Source organism: Chelonia mydas, chromosome 15 (assembly GCF_015237465.2).
Source record: "Chelonia mydas isolate rCheMyd1 chromosome 15, rCheMyd1.pri.v2, whole genome shotgun sequence".
In the NCBI taxonomy this organism is placed as follows: domain Eukaryota; kingdom Metazoa; phylum Chordata; order Testudines; family Cheloniidae; genus Chelonia; species Chelonia mydas.
The window spans coordinates 25,502,001-25,514,138 of record NC_057856.1 but is presented as its reverse complement, the minus strand read 5'-3'; the positions used below and the strand labels follow the sequence as shown (position 1 = coordinate 25,514,138).

The 12,138-nt window shown below is 47.3% G+C and overlaps 1 protein-coding gene across 1 annotated transcript in view; it reads left to right on the top strand.

The window, feature by feature from the left end:
- Window positions 1-12,138, top strand: part of HIP1R (huntingtin interacting protein 1 related) — a 59,849-nt gene that overhangs the window by 45,425 nt on the left and 2,286 nt on the right. The window contains exons 20-31 of the mRNA XM_037878745.2: window positions 429-515; window positions 1,547-1,654; window positions 2,980-3,116; window positions 4,959-5,069; window positions 5,327-5,385; window positions 5,814-5,844; window positions 5,974-6,036; window positions 6,703-6,803; window positions 7,580-7,685; window positions 8,633-8,756; window positions 10,715-10,776; window positions 11,386-11,589. Of these exons, the coding sequence (XP_037734673.1) occupies window positions 429-515; window positions 1,547-1,654; window positions 2,980-3,116; window positions 4,959-5,069; window positions 5,327-5,385; window positions 5,814-5,844; window positions 5,974-6,036; window positions 6,703-6,803; window positions 7,580-7,685; window positions 8,633-8,756; window positions 10,715-10,776; window positions 11,386-11,589 (1,193 nt within the window). The remainder of the gene's footprint in view (window positions 1-428; window positions 516-1,546; window positions 1,655-2,979; window positions 3,117-4,958; window positions 5,070-5,326; window positions 5,386-5,813; window positions 5,845-5,973; window positions 6,037-6,702; window positions 6,804-7,579; window positions 7,686-8,632; window positions 8,757-10,714; window positions 10,777-11,385; window positions 11,590-12,138) is intronic.

The following is a 12,138-nucleotide window of genomic DNA, read 5'->3' as shown; positions in this document are numbered from 1 at the left end:
GTGCCCAGGCTTAGATGCCTGGCTCAGATGCAGGTCTGGAAATGGCTCTTGGTGCCGAATAGCTGCAGGGCCTTCCGAACCAGGGGGCTCAGGTCAGCAGCAGCTCGGTCACAGCTGAAGGAGTGTTGGGCTTCAGTAAACAGGAGGCATCTCAAAATCACTGTAGCACTCAAAAGGGTTTGTGGCAAAATAAAGGCTCAGCCCCCGATGGGATTGCGACTCCTTGCTCAGTATGCGGAGGTATGGTCTTACTAATGCAGTCAGGGTAGGACAGTGTGGACCGTAAAGCCAAGAACAGGTTAATTCTCCTGATGGGGGCCTAGCTGCAACATCCAAACCCTCCAAAGTGTTGGGCTGTTCAGACAGGTACGTGGCCTAGTTCAGACTCCTTCTCGCTCACCTTCACTTGACCCTTGGTGTCTTTGCAGATTACCTCATCAGCCAGGCGCAGGCAGCCCTGGAGTCCATGAACTCCTTGGTGAATGGGCACGCGCAGTATATGACCAGCATGACAGGTAAAGGTGCCTGGGCGCTGTGTGCCTGGATTGGAAGCTGGCACCGAGGCCAGTCCCGCGGGAGGGCGCGTCTGAGATGGGCAGACAAGGAAGTTTGGGCGTGGTCACTGCGATTTGGTCCAGACTTGAACAATTCCGTGTGCTTAATGTGTTTGTGAAATCCGTGCGGTGTACATAAATCGCACGGCAACGGGCCACGTTCAATACCCTGTAACTTTGCCCCAGTGCCGAGAGGCTGGGCTCCCGCCGGGAAGCAGCAATAGTCATGCAGGGAGGAGGTGGGGGATTTGGGCAGTGAGAGCGCTGGAAACTTTCTGGTTGTGGATGGGTTGGGGAGCATGGGGTGTGCTACCCCTGGGCTGTCATTTCTATGGAAAGTGCCTGCAAGCCCAGAGCTGTGACGGGCGCATTTTAATACATGCACGTGAATTAACTAATGAGGCTCTTCTTGTGTTCAGGGTATTCAAGTCCCAACCTCTCTATCTGGGAGCTAAGGATTATTGTTCCCAGGTGGGGGAACGCTGAGACTTGGAGGGATTAAGGCCAAAATAGTTCAGCCTCCTAAATCCATATTTAGGCTCCCCCGAGTGGAATTTCCAAAGGGAGCCAAGTGACTTAGGTGCAGACGTCCCTTTGGCCTCAACATCAGGCTCCTGTTTGTGCAAAGGTTGGCCAGGGTGATTTTACTCAGGGTCGCCCAGTGAGTCAATGTTGGGGCTCGGACTAGGGTGCAGGAGTCCCTGGCTCCCAGGCCTGTGCGTGGACAGCTCTGCGCTTGCCATGCAGTTACCGATTCACCGTGTGTCCCAGCTCTGAGCATTGGTGCTTCGGACACTAGCCTTCGCTCTCTGCTCTGGGGGTTGCTGACAAACGTTTGGTGTAGGGGAGGAAAAGGGCGAGCCAATGGCCACCAAGCAGGCAACTTCCCGCCTAGAATGGTCCCCGAAACGTTTCTGTGGTGCAGGGACCTTTGTGTGAGAGCATCGGTGTCCAGTGCTCACCCTGTGGCCTGTCTCTCTTTGTTTTGATAGATGCCACTGGGTTGGTAGCAGCCCTGGCCCAGTTTGCTCACTTGACCGCTGACACCATCGTGAATGGCAGTGCCACGTCCCACATGGCACCCACTGACCATGCTGACAGTGAGTAATTAACCCAAAGCCTGCTTTAGGCGCTTTCAAAAATCCTGGTGCAGTGAGGACTGGCATCAGCCAGGCAGCCCTGCGTCCTGTCCACTCCCAGGGCAGCCACGGTGTAGCCCGGGCCAATGCAGGATCCCCCACACTACCCTGCTGAGGTGCCTCCAACCTGATATGAGAGATCGCCCTGGTGGGAGCAGGGGACTTTGGTCTCAATGGTCCAGGCAGGCCTTGGTCTCTCTGCCAGCATGGTGCCCTTTAGTACCAAATGTGCTGGTAACTTGTGTGATGCAGACACTGGACTGAGATCCAACCAGCTAATACATCTAATGCCTTGTAGTGACTAGTTCATGGGCTCTCCCCTGCTCTCAAACATGCCCAGATCTCCAGCTCCACGTAATCAGCAGATGCCAGAGGTTGGTGCAGGTTTGAAAACAACCCGCCCTCCATTTGCCTAGTGCATTGGGCCTCTGGGGGCCCCCCAACCCACATGGAATGTGGGAGGGTGGCAGGACCCACTGTTGCTGTCGGCGCCTGGCTGATGGAAAGAGGACATGCATGTGCAGCCGGTACTTTCTCGTGCCGCTGCAGCCCTAGCCCCGTAAGGGGCACATCTGACGATGAGCAGGAAGGTTTTAGCAGATCTTCCTTTCTGTTGTCTGGACATGCACTAATTGAATGTTACGGGCAATCTTCCTTCTTTGCTGGGAATGAATGCAAAGCCGTCCCTGAAGCAGGCTCTCCTTTATTTTTTATGACACTAGCACCTTGCTGTATCAGCTAAGATCAGGGCTGCACTGTGCAAACACGTAGTGAGAGAATCCCTGCCCCAGAGAGCTTCCATTTGAACTAGACAAGATAGACAAAGAGTGGGCAGGGACACAGACCCAGAGAGACAATGTGACTTGCCGAAGGGCATGCAATGAGTTAGTGGCACAGCCACCCATGTCTCCCAAGCGCCAGTCCAGTGCTCTGGCCACTAGGCCACGCTGCCTCCCTATTTCTTGCCTCGTCTTGTTTGTTCACCTGACTCTCTCCTATGGCTGGTGGTCTTTCCTGTTGTTTAATTTCTCTTCTCAACTGTAATACGTGGCACCAAGATCACACTCTTCAAAGCATTTTATAAACATTGCTAAATCCACCCAATGTGTCTGAGGCAGATGCCACAGAGGGAGTCTGTGTGTCAATGCCAGGATTGGAACTCAGGAGCTCCTGGCCCCCAGTCCTGTGCTTGGTCCACTAGACCATACCCCCCTCGCACAAAGGAAACAAACTGCCTGCATTCTTTTTTAATCCGTTGCTGTAACTGAGATTCTTTCTCCTGTCAGAATTAACTGAAACCTGCAGGGACTGTGGGCATCGGAGTCTGGAGTATCTGAACGAGCTGAAGGATAAGCAGTTGCTGAGACAGGCAAACCCGGAGGAAGTGAGGAGAACTCTACAGGGCATTCTTCAACTGGGCCAGGTAGGGAACGATTCTCGGAAGTGGGGCTACTCTCGTGGAGGAGCACTTCGTCTTAGACACACATCATTGTCTTGGGACAAATCCACCCTTGGTGTAACTCCATCCTCTGCAGAGGAGCCACACCAGGAATGGATTTAACCCACCGGGGCTGAGACATGCAAGTAAGCGGATGCTCAGATGATTCAGATGCAAACGAAATACAGTGTCTGCAAGTGGCGCCCCCTGGCTTCCTCTGCCATCGGTGACGTGCATGGCGGAGCCTGGTGGTTTCCTGCTTTCTATTTATAGTGGCAAAGTTAAGCCTTTGCTCTGCAAGGATGTGGCTTCTGCTGGCTAGTGATGAATGCAGATTAGTGCTTAGCAGCAAGGAGCTTAACACCTTTCACTTTTTTCTCTTGCTGGAAAGACTGTCGGATCCTTCCAGCTTGTTATACCCGAGGCTGGGGACTGGCTTGGGTTTTAGACATGGCATTTTTACCTTCTTCAGAAATGACTATTCCAGGTCCCAGAACATCTCCCTCCTTGAGTCTCGTCCTGATGGGCGTTTGCTCTTGGTACTACCAGCAGGCCCCCAAAGGACCCCACCATTGTGTCTTAGACTGGTAGGCAATGATGCATTCGCTGTGGTGAGTGCTAGCATGAGGGACTTGCTCCGCTTCCATCCATGGCTGCCCCTCCCTCCTCACTGTTCTACACCATAAATCCAGAGCTGTGATGTATTCCAGCCTCCCTTAGTCCGTCACCTCTTTCCTCTTGCTCTGTATTTAAACCCCCCTCTAATTTCTTTTTCTTGCAATCACGGGGCGGGAGTTCTGTGTTTGTATTTGGTAACACTTTAAAATCTAAGTGTGTATTGAATTCTCATCCAGCATTCCAAGCCCCCGCTGGAAAAAGGAAACCTTCTTTTGGAATTGGTTTCATGTCTTACTCTTTATGATCTTGTCTAGATATTAATGTGGAGCAAATGCCTATTTTTTCTTTTTAGATTAAAAGAGCAAATCCCAAATGAACGTAATATTGGTGAAGGCGTCACTGAGAGCCTGGAGCCTTCACACATTAATTCTGTTTGTATTTTTGTAGCACCCACCCTCCTTATGTAGGAGCAGGCTCCATTGTGCTGGGGGCTGTACAAACGCAGATTGGGGGACAATCCTGATCTAAGATCTAATTTGAATCTCTCTCTCCTGTGCATTTGAGTTCTGCAGGAACCTGATCAAAGTCCAATATCTCAATTTTTGTATTTGGTGTTTTTTTTTACTCCCCGTGTGCTTTATTTTAATTCTAGGAGCCATTTATAGAGGTTGAAATAACATGATCGTAGATAGCATTTCAGTGGAAATACCCTTAGACCAGATCAAGTTATTTTAGCCCAGTAAGTGGCTCCCTGAAACTGTGAAAAACTTGCAAAGCCACATACACCCTCCTGCCCCCAAATCCCCATTAGCATTATACATTAATATGCTGCTAACTTATAGAACAATGAGCTGTTCTGCCTTCTGTGTACTCTGGAAAGCTATTGCAGCACTCCTGCTGGCTGAGAATGGCACCATTGTGAAGTGTAGTTCTGTCCCTGTTTTCAGAGTGTTTTCTTTAAATAGAAAACCAAACTTCCTTTATGACCCTTTGAATCTCTGTGAGCTTCCTCTGATATATGTACTGCAAGAATCTAGTTCACCTGGATCATTCCCAGCTCTTCATCTTTGTGGAGACTTTTGTTCTTGGGGTTTTGCTCTTTCCAGGCCAAAGAGAGATTCTTGCTAGTTGTTTGTTTGAAATCTTTAGGAAAGTTTTTATCCTGGCGCCTGATTTCACACTGGCTCGTCGCTTTCTTCCCTTTGCCAGGAATTAAGACCTAAAAGCTTAGACATCAAGCAAGAAGAGCTGGGTGATTTGGTTGATAAGGAAATGTCCTCCACCTCAGCAGCGATTGAAGATGCTGTCAGAAGAATAGAGGTGAGATGAAGACCGTGGACTCTGTGTCTAGCAGAGAAAAAATTGCAAATCTGTGTGTGACAGACTTCTGGCCTGAGTCCCAGTAAAGCTGAGTGTCTGTCAAGGCCCCCGAGGCAGACAGGGATCCAGAATTCTCAGACCTGACCACGTCAGTTCGTTTGGCAGGATCTCATGAAGGGAAACCCTCTTCCTTTATTTTTCCTACCACAGCCAATCAGGTGGCAGTTTTTAAGCACCTCTTCCTGTCTTCTCAACAGGAAATGATGAATCAGGCCAGAAATAAAAGCTCTGGTGTTAAACTGGAAGTGAACGAGAGGTGAGTAAAAAGCATCAACTAAGGGAGAGTCAGCTCTTGTGGAATCTGGAGCTTCTGTTTTTGAGGGGAAGAGCTATTAATGAGGACATAGCTCTCTTTAAATGAAGCCGTCTGTGTAGTGGTTTCTCTATTGACAAGCCTGCCTTTCATGTGCCTTGTAGAATCACCACTTACTGTACAACAGCAATGCTGGATTCTTAGTTCAAGCAAAAGGTTACCTCACGCAGAGTATATAAGATGCTGGGCTCAAATGTATTTTACTGCAAAACTACACGTACTGTACATCGCTGCATCTGTTTTGAAGCTGTTTTCTGGGGTCCCTCAAACCGGGTTCCCCTTGATCCAGTTTCATTTCCATTTTATTTTAATCACACGGAAGATGTTCCCTGAATCAAACTTGCTAAATATTTTCTCCTTGTTTCCAACAGAATTTTGAACTCCTGCACTGATCTGATGAAGGTCGGTACTTCTGATATTAAACCTACGTTAAAATTCCTGGAAATATGTGGTGTAACTTAAAATGGATGGCTGAGCAATTGCTCTTTATAAAATCCTTGTAAAACAATTGTCTGCTTTGATTTGTTTCAGGCAATTAGGCTTCTCGTAATAACATCTACCAACTTACAGAAGGAGATTGTCGAAAGTGGAAGGGTAAGGCTCACTTTGGGACCATACAGACACTCCTCTTTGTGGGTTGACATGAAATACTGGAGGAATTTTTTTCAAAAATTGCTCGACTTGTGCAAACATTAACCCAGCGTCACAGTTTCTAAAGCAGACTGTACACCATGAAATGTGCGGTGTTTATTGAAAAAGGCATCCATAACTTGTGCTTTTAGGAGATGTTTGCTCTCATCTTAACAAGCTTGGTCAAGGTACAGAGGATGCTGATGACTCAATCCGGTCTATTTTAAACAGAAGTCAAAATTTTCAATCCTGGGGGGGCCTAAAATTATAGATTTAGATATTTAAGTGAATGTGACCTGATTTGTCAGAGATGTGGAGTGCCTGCAGCTCCCATTGACTTTGGGCACAGTGCTTCTGCAAACTGGGCCACTTCTGGGTAGGTGCCTGGATATGGATTTAGGAGCCTCACAGGGTTGGGAAAATTTCACCTGCATGTTCTATGGTTTTGGTCGCATACGTTTGTTTGACCACGGTGCCCTGGGGCATGCTGTGTATGATGTATTCAGGGGAGCTGAAACTTTGAAGAACAATTTGAAAATGTGACATCTATTTTGATATGTTGATCGCTTATTTAGAAACTGGTGCAAAGTGTGTCCTATTAAATGCAACCTAACATTTTTGTGACAACAGGGGGCAGCAACGACACAAGAATTTTATGCCAAGAACTCCCGTTGGACAGAAGGCTTGATCTCTGCTTCCAAAGCTGTGGGATGGGGAGCCACGCAGCTTGTGTAGGTATCTGCAGTGCCTGTCGGTTTTAAATAGTCACCGATTGGAAATGTTTCTCATGCACTGCACAGGAGGTTACTCTCAGTAGGTGCTGCACTGTGGGTGTACAGAACCTCTGTATATGCTGTAACCTGTAATCAGCGTGAGCTCCAGTTTCCTAGCAACTGAATTTAGAGCTGACCAAATCGACTATATGCCCTAGGAGCCCAGTTCTCTGTACCCAAGCCCCTCAGTCAGTTGAACAGCTAGTGTTGTCTCCCTGTCTGCTGCCTCACCTCCCCCAGGTCACTGACCCTAATAATACAGATGTTGGATTGTAAGCTTTGTCCCATGGGGAAGGATTTTTGCTTCCTCTTGTTAGCAAATACTGAATACATTTTGGGTGTTACCACAATCAAAACAGTAGTAATAATGTAGGGCTCAGTCCTGCCAGGAGCTGACCTCCATTCTGATTGGCGTGAATGGTAGGATTGGATCTGTGGGAGAATATTCCACAGCCTAATACATTTCACAGCAAGGAAGTTTCGTTTTCTGATAGCCTGAATCCAAGACCACTCTAATCATCCCCTTCCTCCTTGGTTTTTACACCCTTCAAGTACTTCTAGACTCTGGGGTTTTAGCATGTTTCCTCTATACATGAGCCCTTTCAAAGAAAAGCTTTGCAAGCAATTATTTAAAGCCACATGCAGAGTTCTAAGGATAAATAGCTTTGCACTTCCCTACTTTAAATTTATGTCAGGCTTCTCTAATCAGACTTCACTGTTGGTCTATATTCTAGAGAATCTGCAGACAGAGTGGTCCTGCATATGGGCAAATATGAAGAACTTATTGTCTGCTCCCGTGAGATTGCAGCCAGCACAGCCCAGTTGGTGGCTGCATCCAAGGTAAACTTTTGAACAGAAAGAGGTGTAAAGCTGTGACAAGTGTCTCTCTCCTCTGTTGTTCTGGTGGGGACACCTCTAGGTGTCAATGTGGTGGGGGGATCTGCCTCCCCTTCAGAATCAGTGCAGGCTAAGCAAAACTCTCTCTTGGAGAGGAATTATTACTTTTCAATTTAACTATGGGTTTTTTTAAGTGCGATGTTGAATCCTTCATCTCCAGAAGCGCTGGCCTCTGAAAAGAGGATACAAAACCTTCTTGCCTCTCCTTGTGAGCTGACTCTGTAGCAAGATTTCTGATACCAACACAAAACCCCAGAATAAATAACTGTAGACATAACTGGAATTATATATATTCCATTTTCTGCCACCTTTCCAATATATATGGACAAAAGAGGTTTATAAAGGTTAAAAATGATTGCTAGGTCGATAGATATTGGGTCCTTTTATCTGCCTTGCAACGTTAGTTGATTAAAACTAAAAATATGTTAAAAGCTTATTTTATTTTTCACCACTGATGCTTTGTTAGTTCACTTATTTTGGTCACATTGGACAATGAAAATAAACTAGTCAGTTTCACGTTTGCTTCTAGTCCATTTAATCTTCAGGTTCTTATGGACTAGCAGCATGCTGCTGCAGTAATGTTTAAATTTAAAAAATTAAAAAACATTTCTAATAACCTTTTAAAAACAAAACCTAGAGGTTGGGCCTAACCTGCTTGATGCCGTGTCTCTTAAAAATAACCAGATTCTTTCAAATAAAAGCAAATGATATCTTGCCCCATTTCTGGAGTTTAGCTGTGTCTCATTTAGCTCTGAGTAGAATCTAAAGAGTTCAGGTTTCCATTCACACAAACATTTGGAAGTGTGTTTACATATATACAAAAGACTGGCCTCCCTTTGCATTTCCCTTGTAGCTAAGTAACTCTGAAAGCACCTGGTTGATCTTTGCAGGTGAAAGCCGATAAGAACAGCAGGAACCTGGTCAAGCTCCAGGAGTGCTCACGCAATGTAAATGAAATGGCTGCCAATGTTGTGGCTTCCACTAAGTCCGGACAAGAGCAGATTGAAGACAAAGGTGAGGTGTAAACAGAGCCTTGTCTATTTCTGCACTGAAACCCCCATGACTCTCACACTGAACTTTAAGCTCTCCAAGTGTCAGTACATGTGCATTTCAAATGAGCAGATAATTTATATGCTTTCTGCTAAGCACACATACAGGGTTGTTGGGAGGAGACGAGAGTCACAGAATCATAGAATATCAGGGTTGGAAGGGACCTCAGGAGGTCATCTAGTCCAACCCCCTGCTCAAAGCAGGACCGATCCCCGACTAAATCATCCCAGCCAGGGCTTTGTCAAGCCTGACCTTAAAAACTTCTAGGGAAGGAGATTCCACCACCTCCCTAGGTAACGCATTCCAGTGTTTAACCACCCTCCTAGTGAAAAAGTTTTTCCTAATATCCAACCTAAATCTCCCCCACTGCAACTTGAGACCATTACTCCTTGTTCTGTCATCTGCTACCACTGAGAACAGTCTAGCGCCATCCTCTTTGGAATCCCCTTTCAGGTAGTTGAAAGCAGCTATCAAATCCCCCCTCATTCTTTTCTTCTGAAGACTAAACATCCCCAGTTCCCTCAGCCTCTCCTCATAAGTCATGTGTTCCAGTCCCCTAATCATTTTTGTTGCCCTCCGCTGGACTCTTTCCAATTTTTCCACATCCTTCTTGTAGTGTGGGGCCCAAAACTGGACACTGTACTCCAGATGAGGCCTCACCAATGTCGAATAGAGGGGAACGATCACGTCCCTCGATCTGCTGGCAATGCCCCTACTTATACACCCCAAAATGCCATTGGCCTTCTTGGCAACAAGGGCACACTGTTGACTCATATCCAACTTCTCATCCACTGTAACCCCTAGGTCCTTTTCTGCAGAACTGCTGCCGAGCCATTCGGTCCCTAGTCTGTAGCTGTGCATTGAATTCTTCCGTCCTAAGTGCAGGACTCTGCACTTGTCCTTGTTGAACCTCATCAGATTTCTTTTGGCCCAATCCTCCAATTTGTCTAGGTCCCTCTGTATCCTATCCTTACCCTCCAGCGTATCTACCACTCCTCCCAGTTTAGTGTCATCTGCAGACTTGCTGAGGGTGCAATCCACACCATCCTCCAGATCATTTATGAAGATATTGAACAAAACCCCTGGGGCACTCCACTTGATACCGGCTGCCAACTAGACATGGAGTGATAGATCAGTGTTAAGTGCTATGGGATTCCCACATTCTGGGGTTTTGGGCTCTTGGCCTGCAGAGTCCTTCATTTTTACCACCGTCTACACCACTGCTCTTATTACAGCCTCCACAGGGCCATCTTAGGGACTTTGTCTAGGCACCAACCGTTCAGGCCTGCCTGAACTACTGACGGTGAATTACAGGACCAAATTGCAATGCAGCCAGGATGAGATGTGTCGTTATCCTGCAGTCTCACGCCAACTACCAGCTGCAATTGTTTCTTACAACTTTTCAGCGATTGACCATTAAAAGTAATTTTTGTAATAGTTTAGCATTCATTTAATGTGAAATATTCCATAATGGAGACACAATATAGGAAGGGATTTCTAATAACTTCCACAGGGACTAAGAGAAAATTAGCTGTTACAGGATCAGACTTTTCAGTCTTTTCCCATAAATATTTGGGTCCCTGTTTATAAGGTTTCCAGGGAAGTAGTGTGACAACAGCCATCCTCGCTGACACACCGGGGCTCGAACAAGGGAACTCCAAAGCTGAAAAAGGTTGATCTAGCTAGAGTCATCATGACTCTGCACCTGGGGTGGAGACATACTTGCATCACCTGTGGATTGGGCACAGAGAGAGGGTCAGTAACACACTCACCAGTGGGTTACACTAGCACTTTCCACACCTGTTTGAAGTGTGGGTATGTGTGTCCGTCCGTCCAGCTGGCTCTGTTCTGTATCATTGTTGGGACATGATCCTTGTAAACTACAGGATAAACCCCCCTCTCTCTCCCTCTCCCCCCACAAGATACTATGGACTTCTCTGGCATGTCGCTGATCAAACTGAAGAAGGAAGAAATGGAGACGCAGGTATGGCACCCCTTGCTGAGAATAGGCAAACAGGGCTGGGTTCGTTTTACAATCTAGCAAATGGAGTGCTCCCAGCCATCCTCTCAGAACTAGTCTCTGAGAATCTCTGGTGTGGATTTAAGCAGACGCTGTTGTGTATCCAGTCTCAGCAACAAAACAGAACATAGATGACCTTGGCCGGTTGTTGCCAAAGAGTTCAGTCTCTTAGAATAGGAGTACATGGCAGACTGTATTAGCCAAGATTGAATTTGGATGGGATACTGAAGCTGCCTAAAATTCAGCTTGTGGTTCAACAGCAGAAATGTCTTCATCACATCCCCTCCTAAAGCTAACCTCATTGTATGGTGAGCCTGGTGCAGAATGGCTGCCCCGTTCTACCCCAGACGTGGCTGCATTTCTGGGGCAGGAGATCCCTATGATACTGTTAAGTGCTTTAGGCCCCATTACAGACCTGGAAAAGAACATAGCCATGATCGAGAGCTTCATAAACCATAATGTGATGGGAGAACAGTCCCCTTCTCTGACTCTTGTTGCCTACGACTAGAGGGATCATAGTGGTGTGCACCCAGCAGATTGGGGTTAGAGAGTAAAGGGCTTCTTGTTATGCAGGTGAAGGTGCTGGAACTAGAGAAGAAGCTAGAGAATGAGCGAATTCGTCTTGGCGAGCTGAGGAAGAAGCATTACGCTTTGGCTGGGGTGTACGAAGACCCAGATGAGGGGGACGGGAAACCAGCTATGGCTCCAAAGCAGAGCATCTTGAAGAAGCCACCACTGGCTCAGAAACCTGCCTACCCCCTAAAACAGGACTGTGAGGTACTCTCTCTGATCCATTCCCCTTCAGCAGTGCTAACTAAACACCCCTGGTGGTTGCTGTGTCTTATTTATCCTTTGATGGGGAAACTGAGGCACAGTGAGGGAAGCAACAGGCTTGGGACTACACAGCGAGTCAGTGGCAGAACTGGAATTAGAACATGGGAATTGCAGTTCCCAGGGCTGAGCCCAGTCCAACCCCATGTCTGCTGCATGCACTCAGTGTTTTCAGCATGAATAGTTCCTAATACACTTCAGTCAATAAACTGGTGGGATTCCTACAAATGAAGGCCAGGGGGTGTCTCAATTTGCCTGGTCACAGTCCTGCCACTCAGCCAGGAATTCTTAAGCAGGGCCGGCGGGAGGCGGGGGAGAGAGGAATGGAGGAGCAGTGCACCTGTCCTCTGGGGGCTAGGTAGGTCCCTGCCCCAAACAACCTACAGTCAAGTTCCAGACAAAGGGCGGGGAGTTCCCCTTGTGATGATGGTTACTGTGGTTCAGAGAATGGGGCAGGAGGGCACTCTGACAGCTTTCACCACTGCTTTGTTGAAA